Source organism: Bufo gargarizans, chromosome 6 (assembly GCF_014858855.1).
Source record: "Bufo gargarizans isolate SCDJY-AF-19 chromosome 6, ASM1485885v1, whole genome shotgun sequence".
NCBI lineage: Eukaryota > Metazoa > Chordata > Amphibia > Anura > Bufonidae > Bufo > Bufo gargarizans.
In genome coordinates, this window is record NC_058085.1 from 347495086 (window position 1) to 347519512 (window position 24427).

Genomic DNA, 24427 nt, shown 5'->3' on the forward strand with positions numbered 1-24427 from the left:
CCCCAAAATTCACCCACCTTAGTGCATTGCCAGAGACCACGGAAAAGATTGGTGTTTTCTATCTGACATTTGTTTCCCTCCACACCTCATTTACCGTTGCGGAGCATACTCTCTTCCATCCCTCCAAAACCTCTGTCGGAGTATTTAGGTACTTCTTTTTCCCAATTATGAAAAACGGATGTGACTTCTTTCCTTGATATATTGCTTCTTATGTCTCTGTATAGAGACGCAAGAGTGGCGGTTGAGTCCGTCTGTCCAATCATTAGATCAAAGTCGTTTTGGGAGAGTTCGGTAGAGCGATCCCGTAGTTTGGCCTTGAGTCAACTAATGATGCAGTAGTAGGACATGAAGGAGGAATCTTTCACTGCCGTTTTCAAGCTAAATTCCTGGAAGGTGTGATATCTTCATTGTACCGGGTTCCAAAAATCGGATAGCGTTTGAGTTCCATGCCATCTCAGTGTCTTTCCCGCTACTGATAGGCCTAGATGTTTGGAGCATTGAAAAGATAGACCAAAGAGTTTTCTGACCGTCTTCCTCGACGCATATGTGTCTATAAATAACAAACTACGCCTAGCTTTAGGGGGGATATCTGTGAATTTGGTATGTAATAAGGTATCTAGGTTCCGCGGACTGAGGAGGTCTGATTCTAGTAAATAGTTTGAGTATCTGTCTCTCTTTTTTATCCAATCTATACAATGTCTCATGAGGCTTTCCAGATTGTATGTGCGAATATCAGGGAAGTTGATGCCACCATGTGTTTTAGTCAGTTGTAAGGTTTTTAGAGATATTCTTCGCCTTTTTGTAGCCCATATGAAGGATCTAAATGATGTTTCCAGTGTTAGAAGATCTTGGTGTTTAATGAGTAGGGGGATCGTTTGCATGAACTACAGTAACTTGGGAGCACTCATCATTTTTATAAGGTGACATCTCCCTACGGCCTCATGCAGACGACCGTTCCGTTTTTAGCGGAACGGGCGGCCCATTGTAGATATGCCTGTTCTTGTCTGCCAAACGGACAAGAATAGGACGTTATATTTTTTTTGCGGGGCTACGGAACGGAGCAACGGATGCGGACCCATTGAAGTGAATAGGTCCGCATCCGGGATGTAAAAACTGCGGCTCGGATGCGGACCAGAACTACGGTCGTGTGCATGAGGCCTAAGATGGATATTGGGAGATGCATCCATCTGTCTAGATCTCCCATTATATTTTTAATCGGGGGGGGGGGGGAGTTTAAAGTATAAAGAGAGTTTGGTGTTTTACCTATTAATATCCCTAAATATTTTATTGATGTATGTGCGATAGCTATTGGGCTTCTTACTTGTTTCCGCTACATAGGGAAAGATGGCGGAGTCAGGTTTGGTAGTTTGCATTAATGTTGATTGACCTTGAACCCTGACATAGTACCAAAGTGTTCCAGCAGGGTTAGAACACCCGTTATATCTTTACCTGAGTCAGCTAATAAATTCAAAATGTCCTCCGCAAATAGTGTATGCCGTATTTCCTCGTTATAGATACTCATTAGATGTTGGGGATTACAACTCACGGCTCTGGCTGATTTAGAATCACGAGACGCCGAGACCAGTTTGTATGAGGTCAATAGGCGGACATGTGTTGCAAACCTTTTGGCTTCTATTTTTTTCAAGTCGGCGGTGGTCTCAGCGTCTCGTGATTCCAACGGCGCATGCGCGGCAAAATCATCTAACCGGCACTGAACACCACTACATGATACACATATAATATAGATAACTATAATACCACCCGCTAAAGTATCTACATTATACCACTATAGTGTGCCCCAAAAACACCACCATATCATGCACACATACCGTAATACAGCCATTTATAATACTGCCACATAATGCTCAGTTAATCCTACTTTACAGTGCCCAAGTAACAATGCAACATATAAAAAAAGTATGCCGTTTATAAATGCTCACCTGCTTGGCAATGATGTGCGGGCAGAACGTGGAGATTAGGAACAGGTGTGTGTGAATTGTAGGGACAGTGCTGGGGACGATATGTAGGTGCTCTTCTATATCTGATTACTCTCTTGTTCTGTTTTCTTGTTCTGCAGGCGGCGTATCTGCAGAAATCTGGGGTAAACTGTGTAGTACTCGAGAGGCGCCACGTGATTGGCGGAGCAGCAGTTACTGAGGAGATTATTCCAGGTGAAAAAAATTGTTTTTTCTTCCCTAAAAATGCTATAAATATTTTTGGAACAACGGTAATAACAGCTGATAATAAAAATAAATAACAGCCATCTTTCCCCATTCAAAAATGCACAGATAAGCGGTTTTTTTCAGAATAAAAAAAAATAAAAAAGCTGCATTAAAAAAAATAAAAAATCTGAGAAGCAGCACCACACTTGCCCATTGGTTGTGTCTGGTACTGCAGCTTAGGATGTACAAAGGTGGTGAATTATTTCCATTACAAATTCTGAAATAAATCCATTGGAAAGCCATTACAAAAAATTTGAATGCGTTACACGCAGATTTTGCCACTTATTTCCTGCATCCAGATTTCACCCTAAGCTGGTAGCTACAGACCAGCTGTAATGATGTCTCCAATACACACTTATAGACAGGAGATTTTGCTTCCTACTCTCTCACTCAGAAGCACCATATATGTGTCACAGTATCTCCCATGACAGAGGTGAGAAGATTGGAGAGATTGGCAGCCCGTGAGGGTATCTGACAGTCTCTCTGTTTTCTCCTTTCAGTCTTGTTGTTTTGTAATGACCACACTTCTTGTCAGGTGCAGCTGGTGGTCATTACTGAGGCCCAATTTAGTTCTGACTTAGGCCTTAGGCCTCATGCACACGACAGTTTATTTTCACGGTCTGCAAAAACGGAGCTTCCTGGTTGCCATGGTTACCGATCGGAGCCCCAGCGATTAAACTGGGACTCCGATCGGAACTCCGCTGCCACCAATGATGGGGGGGGGAGATGGGAGGCCGCACACTGCCACCAATGTTGTTACTGCTATAGAGGGAGGGGGGCCGATGGGGGGCGCACACTGTGCCACCAACGATTTATTACACTAGAGGGAGGAAGGGGGGGCCCGATGGGGGGGCTCACACTGTGCCACCAATGATTTATTACACTAGAGGGAGGAAGGGGGGCCCGATGGGGGGCGCACACTGTGCCACCAACGATTTATTACACTAGAGGGAGGAAGGGGGGCCCGATGGGGGTGCACACTGTGCCACCAACGATTTATTACACTAGAGGGAGGAAGGGGGGCCCGATGGGGGGCGCACACTGTGCCACCAACGATTTATTACACTAGAGGGAGGACGGGGGCCCGATGGGGGGCGCACACTGTGCCACCAACAATATTCAAACTGGGGAGGGGGGGGGTCTGCGCCTTGCTGCCTGGCAGCCCTGATCTCTTACAGGGGGATATGATAGTACAATTAACCCCTTCAGGTGCTGCACCTGAAAGGGTTAATTGTAGGATCACGGTCCCCTGTAAGAGATCGGGTGCTGCCAGGCAGCAGGGGGCAGTCTTGTACAAAGTTTGTAGTGTATTCTAACTAGAAGCGTCCCCATCACCATGGGAACGCCTCTGTGTTAGAATATACTGTCGGATATGAGTTTTCACGAAGTGAAAACTTAGATCTGAAAAAGCTTTTATGCAGACGGATCTTCAGATCCGTCTGTATGAAAGCAACCTACGGCCACGGATCACGGACACAGATGCCAATCTTGTGTGCATCCGTGTTCTTTCACGGACCCATTGACTTGAATGGGTCCGTGAACCGTTGTCCGTCAAAAAAATAGGACAGGTCATATTTTTTTGACGGACAGGATACACGGATCACGGCCTCGGCTGCAAAACGGTGCATTTTCCGATTTTTCCACGGACCCATTGAAAGTCAATGGGTCCGCGAAAAAAAACGGAAAACGGCACAACGGCCACGGATGCACACAACGGTCGTGTGCATGAGGCCTTACACTGCTTACCATGCGGTGGATATTTCCTGCTGGAGTTGGTTAAGCTGGTGTGTTGTTCCTTTGGATCTCCTGCTCCTCCATACTGCTTTAAGCTAAGTGCAGTGTGTTGTTGTCTAGGCCTCAGGGAGACGCTGGTTCCTTCATCTGGGGAGGAACCAGTTGTCTCATTCCCTGCCACCACTCCTAGGGCCTTCTAGGGTCTCCAGGGCCTAGGTTACGGTGTATGAGTATTTCCACCTTCAGGCTCTACTCATACTGGCAGGAGTCAGGGAGAGGTCTAGGGATTCCTAGGAGCAGTGGCGACTCTAGGAACAATATATAGGGGGGGCACAAAGATACCACAGTCAAAAATGGGGGGGCAAAAACAAAATAAGATTACAAAATACGAGAGAGTTGCGGTCTGCAGGGATACAGTTATAATAAAACAATTTACTTACAAAAGAAGCTATTCAGTCGTCTGCTGTGCTGTCCTCTGCTTGCTTCCACGGATTCTTTCCCCTTCTATCTGTCTCTCGTCAGTGCACAGGCGCACTGTTATGGTGGATCTGTGGAAGACACACTGTTATGGGGGATCTGTGGATGACACATTATGCCTCTCATTATGCCTCTCATCACTCCCATATCAGCCCCCATATAAGCCCTTATGCCTCATTAGCCCCCATTATTCTTCTTATTAGCCCCATTGGCCCCCATTATGCCTCATTAGCCCACATTATGCCTCTAATTAGCCCCCATTATGCCTCTTATTAGCCCCCATATGCCTTCAATTAGCCCCCATATGCCTCCTATTAGCCCCCATATGCCTCCTATTAGCCCCTATATGCCTCCAATTAGCCCCTATATGCCTCCAATTAGCCCCCATATGCCTCCTATTAGCCCCCATATGCCTCCTATTAGCCCCCATATGCCTCCTATTAGCCCCCATATGCCTCCTATTAGCCCCCATATGCCTCCTATTAGCCCCCATATGCCTCCTATTAGCCCCCATATGCCTCCTATTAGCCCCCATATGCCTCCTATTAGCCCCCATATGCCTCCAATTAGCCCCCATATGCCTCCAATTAGCCCCCATATGCCTCCTATTAGCCCCCAATTAGCCCCCATATGCCTCAAATTAACCCCATATGCCTCCAATTAGCCCCATAGACCCCATATGCCTCCAATTAGCCCCCATATGCCTCCAATTAGCCCCCATATGCCTCCAATTAGCCCCCATATGCCCCCATATGCCTCCTATTAGCCCCCATATGCCTCCTATTAGCCCCCATATGCCTCCTATTAGCCCCATAGACCCCATATGCCTCCAATTAGCCCCCATATGCCTCCTATTAGCCCCCAATTAGCCCCCATATGCCTCAAATTAACCCCATATGCCTCCAATTAGCCCCATAGACCCCATATGCCTCCAATTAGCCCCCATATGCCTCCATCTAGCCCCCATATGCCTCCAATTAGCCCCCAATTAGCCCCCATATGCCTCCTATTAGCCCCCATATGCCTCAAATTAACCCCATATGCCTCCAATTAGCCCCATAGACCCCATATGCCTCCAATTAGCCCCCATATGCCTCCAATTAGCCCCCATATGCCTCCAATTAGCCCCCATATGCCTCCAATTAGCCCCCATATGCCTCCTATTAGCCCCATATGCCTATTAGCCCCATATGCCTCCTATTAGCCCCATATGCCTCCAATTAGCCCCATATGCCTCCAATTAGCCCCATATGCCTCCTATTAGCCCCCAAATATGCCTCCAATTAGCCCCCAAATATGCTTCCAATTAGCCCCATATGCCTCCTATTAGCCCCCATAATGCCCCCAGCAGCCACATTTTTTATAAAATTAAAAAAAAAAACACTTACCTCTCCTGCTCCTGGACGGACGCCGCCTGCCATTTTCTCCCTCCTCAGTCGACTGTGCGTGCTCTAAACTGGCGCGCACAGCCGACAGCCGAGGACCAGGAAGTGGTGAGTACAGAGCGTTCACCACTTCCTGGTCCTTCTGTACTAATGAGCGCTTCCTTAATGGAAGCGCTCATTAGTATTCACTCGGGGGAATCAGCGGGGGGGCACCTGGGGGGGCAAGGAACAACATAGGGGGGGCAATTGCCCCCCCTCGCCCCCCTCTAGCGACGCCACTACCTAGGAGTCACCATCCCTCTCGCTTAGCTTTGTGGCCTAGACTCCTCCGGTCTATTCCTTCTGTGTGTTATCCAGTGTTATCCCCTCCCCATTACCCGTGACAATATGACATTAAAGAGAAGTACTGAGCAGTATAGATGTGAATAAAGCACTTGGGTGAGATAGATCACTGTTAGCTGCTGAGTCATGTCTGTCTCTCTTCTGTCTGTTTCCCTCTGCACTTCCTCCCTCTCCCTCCTCTCCCTATAGACTTTTATGGCATGATGTATTTTGATTCTTCAGTGAGCAGGCAGCTTGTCTTGGTCTAACGAGTATTTGCTGATAACTTCAGAAAATTGCATTTTTCTCTGATAACCTATACTACAAACTTTCTTATATTCTCTTGTACTATTGATTAATCAAAGTTGTGTGAAACAACAGTGACCAGTTAAGTCTACTTAAAACTGGCTTGACTATTATTATTAAATTCTATGAAACAGGTTTTAAGTTCTCAAGAGCGTCCTATCTCCTCAGTCTTCTAAGACCACAGATTTACAAAGACCTGGAACTAAAGGTAAGTCACACACTTTGTGCTGTAGCATTGCAGGTAACTGTTATTTCTTTTCCTAATTTTGGTTAATTTAAGGGTACTTTCACACTTGCGGCAGAGGATTCCGGCAGGAAGTTCCTTTGCGGATCTGTCAAAACGTATGCAAACTGATGGCATTTGTCAGACGGATCAGGATCCTGATTCATATGACAAATGCATTGAAATGCTGTCGGATGAATGAGTACAATGATATAAACACAATGATGTCACGGTACAGGGATAATATGCACAGTGAGACTGAGGACAGATTTCCTTTAAAGGGCTTTTTACAACTGATAACCCATCCTCCAGATAAGGCCTCATGCACACGGCCGTTGTTTTGGTCCGCATCCGAGCCGCAGTTTTGGCGGCTCGGATACGGACCCATTCACTTCAATGGGGCTGCAAAAGATGCGGACAGCACTCCATGTGCTGTCCGCATCCATTGCTCCGTTCCGTGGACCCCCCAAAAATCTAACATGTCCTATTCTTGTCTGCGCGTTGCGGACAAGAATAGGCAGTTATATTAAAGGCTGTCCGGAACGCACACGGACGCCATCCGTGTTTTGAGGATCCGCAATTTGCGGACCTCAAAACACACAACGGTCGTGTGCATATAGCCTCGGTATAGCCGTGGTCCGACACCCAGCACCCACCGATCAGCTGTTTGAAGAGAAGGCAGTGCTCGGACGAGGCTCTGTTTACCTGCTCGCCGCAGTAATTGCAATGGTGAGCAAGTGTAATTACAAGTATGGCGTACCCATTGACTTCTATGGGACGGATCCGTCCTATCCACTTGAACAGATGGGAGCCGTCCCATAAAAGTGAATGGGATCGCCATAGGTGTAACCACTGCAATTACTGCGGCGAGCAGGTAAACAGAGCAGAGAAGGCAGCGATCGTCCGAGCACTGCCTTCTCTTCAAACAGCTGATTGGCGAGGGTGCTGGGAGTCAGACCCCCGCTGATCTGATATTGATGACCTATCCTTAGGTCATCAAGTGTAGAAAGCGGACAACCCTTTTAATGGATATATAATGGATATATAAAGAATTAGAGCACTACTACTCCTATCCAGATATTTAGGACACTGATACTGAGACTGATACTTGAGGATAGGTCATCCATAATGGGGGGGGGGGGGGCGTGGAAAATTTGCTATGGGGCTCAGTCAGTTCTATCTACGCCCCTGGGTCATTGCATGAGGCCCCTGAGAGAATTGGATCACCGGAGAATAGTCTGGTGGGTTTACAAATACTGCACCATAATTTTCTGCTCATAATTTCCTGTGCTTTCTGTATTTTAGAGACATGGACTGAAAATTTATTTTCGAGACCCCCATTCATTCACTCCAATATTAGAAAATGTCAGCGGACGTCCACCCAGGTCTCTTGTTCTTGGGGCAGATATGGCCGAGAACCAAAAGCAGATCGCTCAATTTTCCAAAAAAGATGCAGAGGTACAAATGACATTGTTGAGCTTAAAATGTGATTTTCCAGCTTCCTCTTTGCCAGTTTCAAACACTGTGTTTCCCGTCAGTGAATTGAAACATTAATGTCTATATCCAGCGGATGAAAACCCGTCATAATCATGTCCTATTGAAATAGCTCATGGGGTTCCAGCCCCTGAATGGGAAAATAATAATAACAAAATATCATCTGTGACAGCAAGCAGAGATCTTGTGTTATGCAATTAACAAGTCCTATGACTGGAGTAATATACTACACCTTCGGTGGCATTTTTTTCTGATCACATTTTACTCATTTTGGACTAAAAATCATTATTTTTTTGTCTTTATTAAAAATATTCAGCCGTTTCTGAGATACAAGGCTTACAAAACTCAGTCTGTTTGCAAGTTGTGACTTTGTTTTCTTTGAGTCCCGTCATCTGACAGCTCATGTAGGGCTCCTATCTCTGATCTCCGGACCTCATAAACACTTATTTAAAGGGTTTTCAGGGATTAAACTTTTATGTTCTATTAAATATGCCCTGGCCGTACTAACATATATCTAATATGGTTGCATTACTTATTCTGCCCCGTTTGCTCACTTTGCAAACCAGTCATGTGACCTGGTTTGTTATCTTGCTGACATCACGTTGACGGGTCACATGCCCCCCCCCCCCACCCTAAACTGCACTGCCCGTCGACGTGATGTCAGCATTGAGGGGCAGAGTCAGGGCGGGGCTGCCTCTGTGTATGTGCACGCCCCTCTCCTGAGTCCACAGCCCCTCCTCTGCCTCCTCCGCCTCCCCACTTGTTATCCCCACTGTGTAGTAGCGCTCTGTAGGATGGCGCTCGGCTGAGGTATGTCCTGCTCTCAGCAGTCTCTGTATCCATAGGATCCATAGATGACAGCCGTGTGATGTGTGTTGCATCCGTTTGTTTTTTTTTTGCGGATCCATTGTAACAATGCCTGTCCTTGTCTGCGAAACGGGCAAAATTAGGACACGTTCTATCTTTTTTGCGAAACGGACATATGGACACACGGACACGGAATGCACGGACACTGAGTCATTTCCATTTTTTCCAAGCCCCATTGAAATGAATGGTTCCGCATACAGACCTGTAAAAAGAAAACGGAAAATAAATACGTTTGTGTGCATGAGCCCTTATCAGTTTGGCAAGAACTGAGTGTTTATGAGGTCAGGAGATTTTTAACCCTTGTATCTCAGGAACGGCTGAACATTTTTAATAAAGATCAACAAAAAAAAAAAGACTTTTAGTTTAGAATGAGTAAAATACAATCAGAGAAAAATGGCCCCGAAGGTTCACATATCCTTTAATCTGTTGAAGTACAGTATTACTCCAGTCACAGGACTTGAATATTGCATAACATCTCTGCTTGCTTTGTACCCCCCCGATGGTGCACATGGCCTTAAAGGTCATGAGACAAGGCGGATTTGCAACTTCTGTGGATTCTGCATCGAAAGTTTGCAGTAAAATACGAATGCAATGCAAGTGGCCTGGATTTAGGGCATGAAGAAGATTATCGAGCCACACCAAGCCCTATGTTTTTCAGATTTCTTCTGATCTTTGCTGTGGATTTTACTGTTTGCAATGTAAATGGTGTAATCTTCAGAAAATCCACACAGAAAAAATACGTTCAGATTTTGCAGCCATGTGCAAAGCGGACTCTAGTCATAGATCCGGTAATCATGATTGGGGAGGGGCTATGCACTTTTGTCTGTAGGGATTTTTTTGTTACTTTTATGTTTTTATTCCTCTTCAGGCATATCCAAAATATGAGGACTTCATGAATCGCCTGGTTTCTGCTATAGACCCTCTCCTTGACTGCACCCCCTGTAGACGTTGCAGCGATAGCTCAGGGGTCTTTGATGACGAAACTGAAGTCCTTTAAGACACTCCGTCCATTAATAAAAGCAGGTGCGAGGCAATGTTTCCCATAAGCTATTGTACAGTAGCTAGTGAGTCGTCAGTAACGTAGGCAAATCTCCTGGGTGCCCTGTATAATCACCTCTCCTGAAATCTTCTGCACTCCAGGACCCAGCCACAGACAGCGTCCTGACAGTGGGGCCGGGACTTAGACAGTGGCATTGCCCTGGAGTGAAGTGGATCACAAGATGCAGGAATGAGGAGGGATGAGTGCCTGCAGAGCCTGGTCTGGGGTCTGTACTTATTCATAGGATCTGGTCTGGGGTCTGTATTATATTAGGGGATTTGGTCTGGGGTCGGCATTAAAGGGCTGTGGGCTCTACATTCTTTAAAGGGAACCTGTCACTGGGATTTTGTGTATAGAGCTGAGGACATGGGTTGCTAGATGGCCGCTAGCACATCCTCAATACCCAGTCCCCATAGCTCTGTGTGCTTTTATTGTGTAAAAAAAACGATTTGATACGTATGCAAATGAACCTGAGATGAGTCCTGTCCCTGACTCATCTCACTTACAGGACTCATCTCAGATAATTTGCATATGTATCAAATCGGTTTTTTTACACAATAAAAGCACACAGAGCTATGGGGACTGGGTATTGCGGATGTGCTAGCGGCGATCTAGCAACCCATGTCCTCAGCTCTATACCCCAAATCCCGGTGACAGGTTCCCTTTAAGGGGTTCTCGTCTGGGTTCTGTATTTATTTGAGGATTCTGGTTGGAGTCTATGTATTCAGGAGTCTGGTCTGGAGACTGGTGCATTTCAAAGGGTATGGAGTCTACATTTTTAGGTCTGCAGTCTATTTATTTAATGAGTCTGGACTGGAGCCTGTAACTTAAGGGGGGCTGTTTTACCTTAGGGATTCTGGTCTAGGGTCTGTATTTATTAGGGGACTGGTCTAGGGTCTATATTTATTAGGGGACCTGGTCTAGGGTCCGTATTTATTAGGGGACCTGGCCTAGGGTCTGTATTTATTAGGGGACCTGGTCTAGTGTCTGTATTTATTAGGGGACCTGGTCTAGGGTCTGTATTTATTAGGGGACCTGGTCTAGGGTCTATATTAGGGGACCTGGTCTAGGGTCTGTATTTATTAGGGGACCTGGTCTAGGGTCTATATTAGGGGACCTGGTCTAATGTCTGTATTTATTAGGGGACCTGGTCTAGGGTCTGTATTTATTAGGGGACTGATCTATGGTCTGTATTTATTAGGGGACTGGTCTAGGGTCTATATTTATTAGAGGACCTGGTCTAGGGTCTGTATTTATTAGGGGACTGGTCTAGGATCTGTATTTATTAGGGGACCTGGTCTAGGGTTTGTATTTATTAGGGGACTAGTCTAGGATCTGTATTTATTAGGGACCTGGTCTAGGGTCTATATTTATATGGGGACCTGGTCTAGGGTCTGTATTTATTAGGGGACCTGGTCTAGGGTCTGTATTTATTAGGGGACCTGGTCTATGGTCTGTATTTATTAGGGGACCTGGTCTAGTGTCTGTATTTATTAAGGGACTGGTCTAGAGTCTATATTTATTAGGGGACCTAGTCTAGGGTCTGTATTTATTAAGGGACCTGGTCTAGGGTCTGTATTTATTAAGGGACCTAGTCTAGGGTTTGTATCTATTAGGGGACCTGGTCTAGGGTCTGTATTTTTATATGGAACCTGGTCTAGGGTCTGTATTATTTAAGGGGGTAAAGAGTCTGCATTTATTTATGGATTTTGGATTTGGGTCTGTATTTATTTAGGGGTTCTGGTCTAAGGTATGATTTATTTTAATGGGTATGGGATTTGCTTTTGTTTAGGGGGTCTAATCTGGGGTGTATATTTACTTAGTGGATCTGGTCTAGAATCTGCATTTATTTACTGGGGTAAGAATTGAGGTCTGTCTCTTTAGGGTATCTGGTCTGTGTTTTGCATTTAGGGATCTGATCTGGGTTTTGTATTTTTCTAGGAATTTGGTTCTTGGATTTGTATTCATTTAGGGGGTCTGGCTTTTATATCATTTTAAGTGGTCTGGGGTCTGTATTACATTAAGTGGTCTGGTCTGGGGTCTGTATTACTTTATGGGGTCTGGGGGTCTGTATTACCTTATGGGGCCTGGTGTGTGGTCTGTATTAGTCCAGGCGGTTTTGGTCTGGGGTCTATATTCATTTTCTTGTTTTATGAATAGGGTCATAGTCACTATTTCAGATTTTTGGGGACACTTCCTATGTAAATGAGTGGAGCATAAAGTAAAAGATCACCTCTCCATATGTTGCTTTTCATATTCTCCCTGATGTTCCTCTCAGGAGTTTCCAAGTCTATCGCATTGGCTTCTACGTGGGCATTAGTCCCATTTTCTTGTATATGACAAACAGCATGTTCCTGGTATAATGCTCCTAGTTATTGATTTTCAGGCTAATAGAAGTTGTACATCAATGTGATATGAGAGGCGCGGAGCTGATATATGAAATGACTTACAGATTTATTGGTAACCTTGACACTCATTCTGCTCCTGATAGGAATTACACTGGGGGGCCAACTTCCAAAATATTACGAAGTCCTCACTGCTCCAATATCCAAGGTAAGCAAACTGAAAGGTATAAACCCTGCTCTATGTATATACATATGCATATGGACATCATGGGGGGAAGCTCTCCTCCGAACCCCAACTCTAGAATAGACAGCTGAACATGTAAAGCAGCTCTTATTGTGCTGGACCAGGCTTGCTCTCATATTACAGTACATGGTTGGCCAATAATTTGAATAGCTACAATGTAATGCTGTGTTTCACCTGCAGGGGAAGTGTTTGGTCGGGCCAGACTTCCCCCAGCAATAGCAGGTTTAAGCCACAGTGATCAGTTTCAAGGACAGCTTCAGTTTATGACAGTATTCCCATCACAGACACTCTTGCCGTATTGCACCTCTGTCAAGAAGCAGGGTTTCCCCTGATGATGGGAGATGTTAGTGTGTGGCTCTCCCCAGTCACAGCACATGACTCCTGTTCTCGACATAGGTGCCAGTCCCAATGTCGGGACCCTTATCTATCAGACATTTATACAGTAGAATATCCTGTGAATATAAAATAAAATGACTGAGATGGAAATGCCCTTTTAATCCGTTCAAGACCATTTACACCCATTCTGGCCAGTTGATTTTCCATTTTTTATTTGTACATGCATCTTTGAAAGCCATAAATGGGCTTTGTTTTATTTTTTAAACCCCAGAAAAAAAAAGGTAAAAATAGTCTGTTTTTCAAATGGTTTTTTATTTAAAGTGCAATTAAAATACTTTTTCAAATGTTACCCTTTTTCCCTAACAGTTGTTTTTATATAGGGGATGCATGAATTATGGTCACCGGGGATGGTGCTAGAAGCTATGCTAAGGCGTATAGTGACTGTTTTTTATTTTTATTTTATTATTATTTTATATTTTAATTTTGCTTTTATTTTCTTTTCTTTTTCACTTTGTGCCCACCATAAAGTCATACACGCCATTTGGATGGGCATTTAACATTATATATTTTTTTATTACTAATTTCTACTGTAACTGGGGCTGACATTCTTGAATACAGGCTCCAGAGAGGTTGCAATTAGGCCGTTCAGTCTCACTGTAGAACTGATCTGGGTCTACTAAGACCCAGCAGCTCATGCAGATATCCGGCCCTCTGCAATCACATGACCACTAGGAACAGAGCAGGAATCAGCATCTACATACCGCTGGAGGAGCCAGTGACAGCCATGCTCCTCAACCCCACAGTTGCACAATTAGAGTACAGCTATTCAGGAACGGACATTTTGCATAGACTTACTTTTGATAAATCTCCCCCATTGAATGATGCCGCCGGTTGTCATTAAATAAATTTGTGAGCTTGTTTTTAATTTGGCAGATTTTGGATGAATGGTTTGAGTCCGAACCCTTGAAGTGTACCCTGGCCACCGATGCAGTGATTGGAGCAATGTCCTGTCCGTCCACACCCGGCAGTGGGTATGTGTGTCTTGGCCTAAGATAGACAGCTGAGGGGAGGGGGTTCTCAATGCTGGGACCCATTCTGATCACTAGTGTGAGGGGATCCAGGTCTTACCCATAACTCCTCTATCAGTTGGCTGTTTCTTTATCTCCCGGAGAAGTGTATGGCGTGGTAGTGGGCATGCTCAATGCAACTCCTCACCACAGGTATGGGAGACCAGGGTCCACCATTCTCTTGCTCACATAGGGCCCCCCTGTGGGGTTTACCAAGTAGATAGGTGATAAACGTTGTTACTGGGGAAAACCCCTTTAACATAGTTATTTAAAGGGGTTGTCCAGCATTTTTTACAATTACAAAAAAAATATAAAATATGTAAAAAAAAAAAATTATTGTAAAAAATGTGTAATTACTAATGTGTCATATATATATATATATATATATATATATATATATATCATACTTCTGATATATATGAATGCATAATATGTGGGAAAATACTACTGCTGTTTTAGCCATAATATATTTACATATATTATAATATATTATATATTCTAAATATATAATAATATATGTAAATATATTATGGCGAAAAACTTATATATATTTTAAATCAAATTTAGCCTTGCAGCTGTATAGTGTAGTGGTGTCACGGACGGTGTACAGGAAACAAGGCAAAGCAACATGTATAAACGACTCGCTGGATCCAAAAACTAAGGAACCAAGGGAGACCCCTGCAGAAGACCTGGCACTTTCCCTGGCTGCTCAGCCTATGCAAAGATCCGAATGGTGGAGGTTTGAATATCCACGAACCTTGACTATAAAGCCCTGAGCACCCTACAATAGTGAGGGGACACGACCACCGGCTCCCTACACAAGATACGGAGGGAGTCAGGGTCACCTGGGATCCAGCAAACAGTAAATAACAGATAAAGGTACAACACTTAGCTTTGAAGCAAACAGGAGAACAGAGTCAGCATGCACACACACTCCAGGAAGAAGTATAAGCCGCCCAGAAAAGCCTTCTGGGGAGGAATTTAAAGGGAAGCAATTAGTCCAACACATGACAGCTGAGAGAGGCTAACGAGAGGAGGAGCTGAATACCACAACACAGAAACTCAAGGAGGAGGTTCTGAAAGGCCTCTGTCAGAGCTTCTCAGCTGTCTGGTTGTGACAGTACCCCTCCCTCTACGAGTGGACTCCGGACACTCAGAACCCACCTTCTCAGGATGGGACCTATGGAAAGCCCTGATGAGACGAGAGGCCTTAATGTCCGTCACTGGGACCCACATCCTCTCCTCAGGACCATACCCCTCCCAATGAACAAGGTACTGAAGAGAACCGCGGACAAGACGAGAATCCACAATCCTAGAGACCTGAAATTCAAGATTCCCATCAACCATAATCGGAGGAGGAGGCAAAGGCGAGGGTACAATGGGTTGAACATAAGGTTTCAATAAGGACTTATGAAAAACATTATGGATCTTCCAAGTCTGAGGAAGATCAAGACGGTATGCAACAGGATTGATGACAGACAGGATTTTGTAAGGCCCAATAAACCTAGGACCCAACTTCCAGGAGGGAACCTTCAATTTGATATTCTTGGTAGACAACCACACCAGATCACCAACATTCAGGTCCGGACCAAGCACACGTCTCTTATCTGCCACACGCTTATATCTCTCACTCATGCTCTTTAGATTATCCTGAATCTTTTGCCAAATAGATGACAAAGACGAGGAGAATCTGTCCTCATCAGGTAAACCAGAAGACCCCTCTCCCGAGAAAGTCCCAAACTGTGGATGAAACCCATATGCACCAAAAAATGGTGACTTATCAGAGGACTCCTGACGACGGTTATTTAAAGCAAACTCAGCAAGGGACAAAAAAGAACACCAATCCTCTTGATTCTCCGCCACAAAACAGCGCAGATATGTCTCCAGATTCTGATTGACGCGCTCTGTCTGGCCATTCGACTGCGGGTGGAAAGCAGAAGAGAATGACAACCGAACCCCCAAGCGAGAACAGAAAGCCTTCCAGAATCTGGAAACAAACTGCGTGCCCCTATCAGAGACTATGTCTGAAGGAATACCGTGCAATTTGACAATGTGATCAACAAATGCCTGCGCCAGCGTCTTAGCATTGGGCAAACCAGGAAAAGGGATGAAATGCACCATTTTGCTAAAACGGTCCACCACCACCAGAATCACAGTCTTCCCCGAGGAACGAGGCAGGTCCGTTATGAAGTCCATGGACAGATGTGTCCAAGGACGGGAAGGAATGGGTAAGGGAAGGAGAGGACCTGATGGCCGTGAATGAGGGACTTTGGCACGAGCGCAAGTCTCGCAGGCTGCCACAAAACCCTCAACCGACTTACGAAGCGCAGGCCACCAGAATCTCCGAGCGATGAGATCCAGTGTGGCTCTTACCCCCGGGTGCCCAGCAAGGACCGTATCGTGGTGTTCTTTAAAAATCTTGTGTCTTAAAGCGAGAGGCACAAACAACCTCCCAGGAGGACAAAGATCAGGAGCCTCTGACTGGGCTGCCTGCACCTCTGCCTCCAATTCAGGAAAAAGAGCAGAGACCACCACACCTTCAGCCAAAATGGGACCCGGGTCTTCAAAATTCCCGCCTCCCGGAAAACAACGTGACAGGGCATCTGCCTTCACATTCTTAACTCCAGGGCGGAACGTGACAACAAAATTAAACCTAGAAAAGAACAACGACCATCTGGCCTGTCTCGGGTTCAGACGCTTGGCTGACTCCAAGTAGGCCAGATTTTTATGGTCAGTAAATACGGTAATAGGGTGTCTGGCTCCCTCTAGCCAATGGCGCCATTCCTCAAAAGCCAACTTGATGGCCAACAATTCCCTATCTCCCACATCGTAATTTCTCTCTGCGGAGGAGAGTTTTCTTGAGAAAAAGGCACACGGTCGCCAATTGGCAGGAGAGGAACCCTGAGACAAGACCGCCCCCACACCCACCTCAGAAGCATCAACCTCAACTATGAAGGGTAAAGAAACATCAGGTTGCACCAAGATGGGAGCGGAAGCAAAACTCTCCTTGATATCAGAAAAAGCCTTACGCGCCTCTACTGACCAAGAAGAAAAATCTACCCCCTTTCTGGTCATATCAGTGAGTGGTTTAACAATAGAAGAATAATTCAAAATGAACTTCCTGTAATAATTGGCAAAGCCCAAAAAACGCATCAGCGCCTTCTGATTCTCAGGAAGCTCCCACTCAAGCACAGCGCGGACCTTCTCGGGGTCCATGCGAAAACCAGAAGCGGAGAGAAGAAACCCCAGAAATTGAATTTCTGGAACCGCAAACACACATTTTTCCAGTTTCGCATATAATTTATTCTCCCGCAGGATGAGCAAGACCTGACGTAAATGTTCCTTATGAGTTTTGAAATCGGGAGAAAAAATCAAAATGTCATCCAAATACACCAATACAAATTTTCCCATCAAATGATAAAAAATGCTGTTCACGAAATGCTGAAAAACGGCTGGGGCATTCATCAAACCAAAAGGCATAACCAAATTTTCAAAATGGCCCTCAGGGGTATTGAAGGCCGTCTTCCATTCGTCCCCTTCTCTGACCCTGACCAGGTTGTATGCCCCTCTTAAATCTAATTTGGAAAAGACTTTAGCCCCAACAACCTGGTTAAATAGGTCCGGGATCAGAGGAAGCGGATAAGGGTCACGAATTGTGATATTGTTCAGCTCCCTGAAATCCAGACAAGGTCTTAAAGAACCATCTTTTTTCTTAACAAAGAAAAAACCAGCGGCAACAGGTGACTTCGAGGGTCGTATGTGTCCCTTTCTCAGACTCTCAGAGATATAAGCACGCATAGCGATCCTCTCAGGTTGGGAAAGATTGTATAAACGAGATTTAGGCAGCTTGGCGTCTGGGATGAGATTAATAGGGCAATCGTACTCCCTGTGCGGGGGCAAATCCTGAACTCCACTCTCAGAGAAGACATCCGAAAATTCAGAGAGAAAAGATGGTACAGTCTTAGTAGCAACCTCAGAAACAGATGTCATGAGGCAATTCTCTCTGCAAAAGTCACTCCAACCATTTATTTGCCTCGCTTGCCAATCAATGGTGGGGTTATGCTTAGTGAGCCAGGGCAGCCCCAACACCAGAGGGGTAGGTAAACCGCTAAGGACGAAACATGACACATCCTCAACATGAGCATCACTCACAATTAAACGGATATTGTGAACTATGCCCTTTAATGATTTTTGAGAAAGTGGAGCGGAATCGATAGCAAAAACAGGAATATCCTTTCCCAAAGTGCGCACCTGGAAACCATGAGTTATCGCAAATTGATTATCAATGAGATTAACCGCTGCTCCACTATCCACAAAAATCTCACAAAAAATGTTCTTGCTCTCTAGCGCCACCCTAGCCGGCAGGACAAAACGGGAACTACAAGCAAATGGAAAACCTTCAATTTCCGCCTCAACCCTGCCAATAGTAACAGACGGAACATTTTTAAAAGATTTTTTCCTGTTTGTTTCTTTATTACTCCCAGAAAACTGCCTGAATCTCCTAGAGGGACAAATATTTGCCAAATGATTTATACCTCCACAACAAAAACAAACCCTCCCATGCGAGCTGAATCTTCTATTGTCAGAAGCAATCAACCCCAGCTGCATGGGCTCCTGCTCAGAAGGGGCTGACGGCGACTGAGACCCCTGCGCACAGAATGGGACCGCTGCACTGTCCTGGGACTGAGTATGACAGGAAGGGGACATCTCTCCTCTCTCTCTAAGACGCCTGTCAATACGAACGGCCTGAGACATAGCAGAGTCCAAAGAAATAGGCCTCTCATGAAAGGCAAATGCATCTTTCAATCCCTCTGAAAGACCATGGCAAAATTGACTTCGGAGCGCAGCATCATTCCAACCAGTATCAACTGCCCATCTCCGAAATTCTGAGCAGTATATTTCTGCGGATTGTTTACCCTGGCATAATAGACGTAGTTTAGACTCAGCCAGAGCAATACGATCCGGATCATCATATATCTGACCCAGGGCTAAAAAGAATTCATCCACTGAACGGAGAGGCCGTGCCCCCTCCGGCAGCGAAAAGGCCCAGGACTGAGCGTTACCTCTGAGCAGCGATATAATGATCCCCACCCTCCGTTCCTCATCACCAGAGGAGTGGGGAAGAAGGCGAAAATTGAGTTTGCAAGCCTCTCTAAAACGCACAAAATTCTCACTACCCCCGGAGAACGTATCCGGGAGCGAGATCTTAGGCTCAGAACAAACTCCATGAACGCAAGCTGAACCGGTCACTTGAAGCTGAGAAAAAGTCTTACGGAGATCAGCTACCTCCAATGAAAGACCCTGGAAGCGTTCAGCCAAAAGTGAAACCGGATCCATGCTTGAGACGGTTATGGCGGCTTATAATGTCACGGACGGTGTACAGGAAACAAGGCAAAGCAACATGTATAAATGACTCGCTGGATCCAAAAGCTAAGGAACCAAGGGAGACCCCTGCAGAAGACCTGGCACTTTCCCTGGCTGCTCAGCCTATGCAAAGATCCTGAATGGTGGAGGTTTGCATATCCACGAACCTTGACTATAAAGCCCTGAGCACCCTACAATAGTGAGGGGACACGACCACCGGCTCCCTACACAAGATACGGAGGGAGTCAGGGTCACCTGGGATCCAGCAAACAGTAAATAACAGATAAAGGTACAACACTTAGCTTTGTAAGCAAACAGGAGAACAGAGTCAGCATGCACACACACTCCAGGAAGTAGTATAAGCCGCCCAGAAAAGCCTTCTGGGGAGGAATTTAAAGGGAAGCAATTAGTCCAACACATGACAGCTGAGAGAGGCTAACGAGAGGAGGAGCTGAATACCACAACACAGAAACTCAAGGAGGAGGTTCTGAAAGGCCTCTGTCAGAGCTTCTCAGCTGTCTGGTTGTGACAAGTGGTTAACATTCTTGGCTGTAATGTAGAAGGTTGTGAGTTCGAATACCGCCAAAAACTTTTCAGAAATAGAGGCTAAATTAGATTTAAATACACTGACTCGAGCGTCGCGCTCGAGCACACGCGATATTCGTCCGAACACTGTGATGTGCCGAGCATGCTCACCCAACACTATACATGAGTCTTGATCACTTTATTGTATATCGGCCTATCAGTGGGCATGCATTGTAAGTGAGAAAGTGGATGAAGCAATTAAAGGGGTTCTCCAGGAATGAGTTAATATGGCTGCCAGCAATAAATCCTAGAATGTGAGCAGGACTAATTGCTTCCACTTCCACAGCTGCCTTGGGGGCTGCGGGGATGGAGAATCACCACATACTACACTCTGGCACTTGCATATACTTCATACTGGTGAGCGATCCTGTCATGGCTGCTCAGCCATGATGGCATATCGTAGGCAGGATCATACCATTACCTTCTATTGTAGTGCAGTGTAATTTGTACTGAGCCCCCTCCCCCCAGGCAGCTTGCAAGTTGAAGCAACTAGTTTTTGCAAGCATTCGTAGGACAGGTTGATGGCTGGCCATTTAACTAATTCCCAGAGAACCCCTTTAAATGATTTTATGACTCTTTGTTCTCTTGCGTTTACAGGTATGTTTTACTCCATCATGTCATGGGGGAACTGGAAGGGAAGAAGGGGTCATGGGGCTACGTAGAAGGAGGAATGGGCATGGTTTCCAATGCTATTGCCAAGGCTGCGGTGGAATCAGGGGCGGAAATTTATACAGAAAAGGTATGTTTGTACACTGATGGTTACAATAGGTATTCGTATTTTAGGTATTTTTGTCATATTCAATCTATACGGCTGGCTAACAGGTGTAGGTTCCACTTCTGGGACCCTCATCTTTCAGGAGAATGGTGGTCCAGTGATGGACCTCTGTTGCCTCCTCACCAGCTACCAGCATAATTTGGGACATTTAAGTCTCGACTCAGGGCCGCCCCAAGACGTTATTAACACTAAAATCCATCCACTAATCAGCTCACAATGTTTTCAATAGGAATTCTTCATGGCAGTGCAGACCGCTGAAGATTTTTCACTATGGTTTTCTTCTATTGCTACAGTGTTTTCCATGTGAATAGTTTCGAATCCGCAGCTTAAAACTACATGTTCAGTGACCAGGAACGGGTACACTGACGCCACTTATGCAGTGGGTCAGGAGGATAATAGTCTGTATTTTGTTTGTGAGGCCAATTGCAGTGTGCGCAGGGTACTACCCCAGGGCCCTTCAAAGGTGTTATAACTCACATCCCAGTTTAGGAATGCCAGAGTGGTGCAATGTCTCTGCATGGTAGTGGTAATTGTGTCAAAGGTGTCTCATACCTGGGTACGACTGGACACCTGGATCACTTGCAATAAAATGGAGTGTAGTGATAGGAGGAGTAATTGAAGGATTTTGCTGCAGAAATTGAGATCCAGACTTTTGGTAAAGTTCAAACTCGTCTTTACTGAGGGTAACTTTCATCCAAGCAAGGTACAGCTTTTTTGTCTTGGGTCCCAGCAGGTTTTCAGCAATGGTTGGTAGGAATTTATCTTCTGCTCTATCAACCTGGAGCTTGCAGGAAAGGACGTCTGCTTTGTAGCTCTATACTGTGGCAGGAATTTGGCTTCTGCACTTTCTATCTTCTGCTTTATGGGGACTGACTAGCTGAGAAGGAATATGGCTTCTCCTGGGTCTCTGGACTTGACTCACAGTTATCGTCTCAGGGGATGCTTTCTTCCTGGAACTGGAGGTTGCCTGCTGTTTCATCCAGCTGAGGCTGCAGGGCTCAGGCTAGGGATTTGATAAAGTGTCTCAGCACGAGACTTGGTCCTGGCTTGGTTCTCTATATCTGAGAGCTCCTAACACGCACATCCTACCCTAAGCAGGGGGTGGGCTGCAGTCCTCACTAACTTCCTTCTCCACCCAGGGTGTAGGCTCTGGGAATAGTCCACACCTCTACAGAGGGGGAGCTAAGCTGGAATGAACTAATCCAGCTTAGGGCTCTTTCACACTTCTTTTCTTCCGGCATAGAGTTCCGTCGTCGGGGCTCTATGCCGGAAGAATCCTGATCAGTTTTATCCTAATGCATTCTGAATGGAGAGAAATCCGTTCAGGATGCACCAGGATGTCTTCAGTTCCGGACCGGAATGTTTTTTGGCCGGAGAAAATACCGCAGCCTGCTGCGCTTTTTGCTCCGGCCAAAAATCCTAAAGACTTGCCGCAAGGCCGGATCCGGAATTAATGCCCATTGAAAGGCATTAATCCGGATCCGGCCTTAAGCTAAAAGTCGTTTCGGCGCATTACCGGATCCGACGTTTAGCTTTTTCTGAATGGTTACCATGGCTGCCGGGACGCTAAAGTCCTGGCAGCCATGGTAAAGTGTAGTGGGGAGCGGGGAAGCAGTATACTTACCGTCCGTGCGGCTCCCGGGGCGCTCCAGAGTGACGTCAGGGCGCCCCACGCGCATGGATGACGTGATCACATGGCACGTGATCCATGCGCATGGGGCACTCTGACGTCATTCTGGAGCACCCCGGGAGCCGCATGGGCGGTAAGTATACCGCTCCCCCGCTCCCCACTACTACCATGGCAACCAGGACTTTAATAGCGTCCTGGCTGCCATAGTAACACTGAAAGCATTTGAAGACGGATCCGTCTTCAAATGCTTTCAGTTCACTTGCGTTTTTCCGGATCCGGCGTGTAATTCCGGCAAGTGGAGTACAGGACGGATCCGGACAACGCAAGTGTGAAAGAGGCCTTAGAAATACTAAACTGTAGCTAACTCCTTACCAACGAATTGCTGCCACCTGCTGGTGAACATGGAAAATTACAACAATAATGGTATTTAACATGGTTTATGCACATTTGTGAATGACATAATGTAAAATCACATCAGATGACAAGGTAAAGGCTCTTAACAGATTATAACGGGGTAGAAGAGTGTCGTAACGCAACTCTGGGGTGTTACACATGCACGTGACAGCACCGTGTTTTGCGGTCTGCAAATTGTGGATTCCGCAAAACACTGATGCCGACGACGTGCGTTCTGCAATCTACGGAAAAGGCCGCCCATTATAGAAATGCCTATTCTTGTCCGCAACAGATGCAGACAAGTACGGATGCAGACAGTACACGGAGTGCTATCCGTATCTTTTGCTGTCCCATTGAAATGAATGGGTCCGCATCGGAGCCGCAAAACATGCAGCCCGGATGCGAACCAAAACAACGGTCGTGTGCATGAGGCCTAAGGGTGTTATCCCACGATTAATGTAAAAAAATGAAGATCACATATCCTATAGTGCACGCCAGGCCCTTTCTGGCAAACTTAGAACCAGCCCTGTACCTCACATGGATCTAGAGATCTCCTCATTCATTGCTGCAATTGTTCTGCTAGATTTATTTCAAGCTGGCATCTCACATATGTCAACCTCAGTGAACTGGATAGCGCCACCTGCAAACAGCAGGTGGCGCTATAGAGATACATTTTTATTGAATAACTCAGGGGCTATAATACATTTTGAATTACGGGTAATTACTACAGTATTCAGATCCAGGTGCTGGTTTGAAAAATATTTTAAGAATATTTTTGTAGAACATAAAAAATATTTTTCACAGGACAACCCCTTTAAGAAACTGCAAATCCATGGCAGAAGTCAGAGGGGTCTTCAGTAGTTCCTGCAGATCATCCTAGGATTTTTAGGCATGAAAAATTCTCATCTAAAAACACCATTAGGCCCATTTCACACGAGCGTGATGGATTGGCTCCGGATGCGTTCAGGGTTCATTCAGTGAAAACCATTTTGCAAGCAAGTTTAGTCAGTTTTGTCTGCGATTGCTTTTAGTTGTTCAGTTTTTTCCAAGCGGATGCAATGCGTTTTGATGCGTTTTTCACATGCGTGATAAAAAACGGAAGGTTTACAAACAACATCTCTTAGCAACCATCAGTGAAAAACGCATCGCAATGTGCAACAGACCGGGTCCTACCAGGGGTCCCTTAACCACCTTCGGACCGCCTAACGCGCCGATGCGTCCGGAAGGTGGTTGCTTTACTCCTCCTGGACGCATATACGCGTCATCTCGCGAGACGCGAGATTTCCTGTGAACGCGCGCACACAGGCGCGCGCGCTCACAGGAACGGAAGGTAAGCGAGTGGATCTCCAGCATGCCAGCGGCGATCGTTCGCTGGCAGGCTGGAGATCCGAATTTTTTAACCCCTAACAGGTATATTAGACGCTGTTTTCATAACAGCGTCTAATATACCTCCTACCTGGTCCTCTGGTGGTCCCTTTTGTTAGGATCGACCACCAGAGGACTCAGGTAGGTAAGTACAGTCGCACCAAACACTACACTACCCTACACCCCCCCCCCCGTCACTTATTAACCCCTTATAAACCCCTGATCACCCATGATCACCCCATATAAACTCCCTGA

At 45.8% G+C, this 24427-nt stretch overlaps 1 protein-coding gene across 1 annotated transcript in view; it reads left to right on the forward strand.

Annotated features, from left to right (window-relative positions):
• PYROXD2 (pyridine nucleotide-disulphide oxidoreductase domain 2) overlaps window positions 1-24427 on the forward strand; it is a 105738-nt gene that overhangs the window by 16220 nt on the left and 65091 nt on the right. Inside the window, 8 exon segments of the mRNA XM_044297426.1 lie at window positions 2078-2171; window positions 6580-6653; window positions 7974-8126; window positions 9898-9960; window positions 9962-10052; window positions 12560-12621; window positions 13927-14024; window positions 20607-20748. Of these exon segments, the coding sequence (XP_044153361.1) occupies window positions 2078-2171; window positions 6580-6653; window positions 7974-8126; window positions 9898-9960; window positions 9962-10052; window positions 12560-12621; window positions 13927-14024; window positions 20607-20748 (777 nt within the window).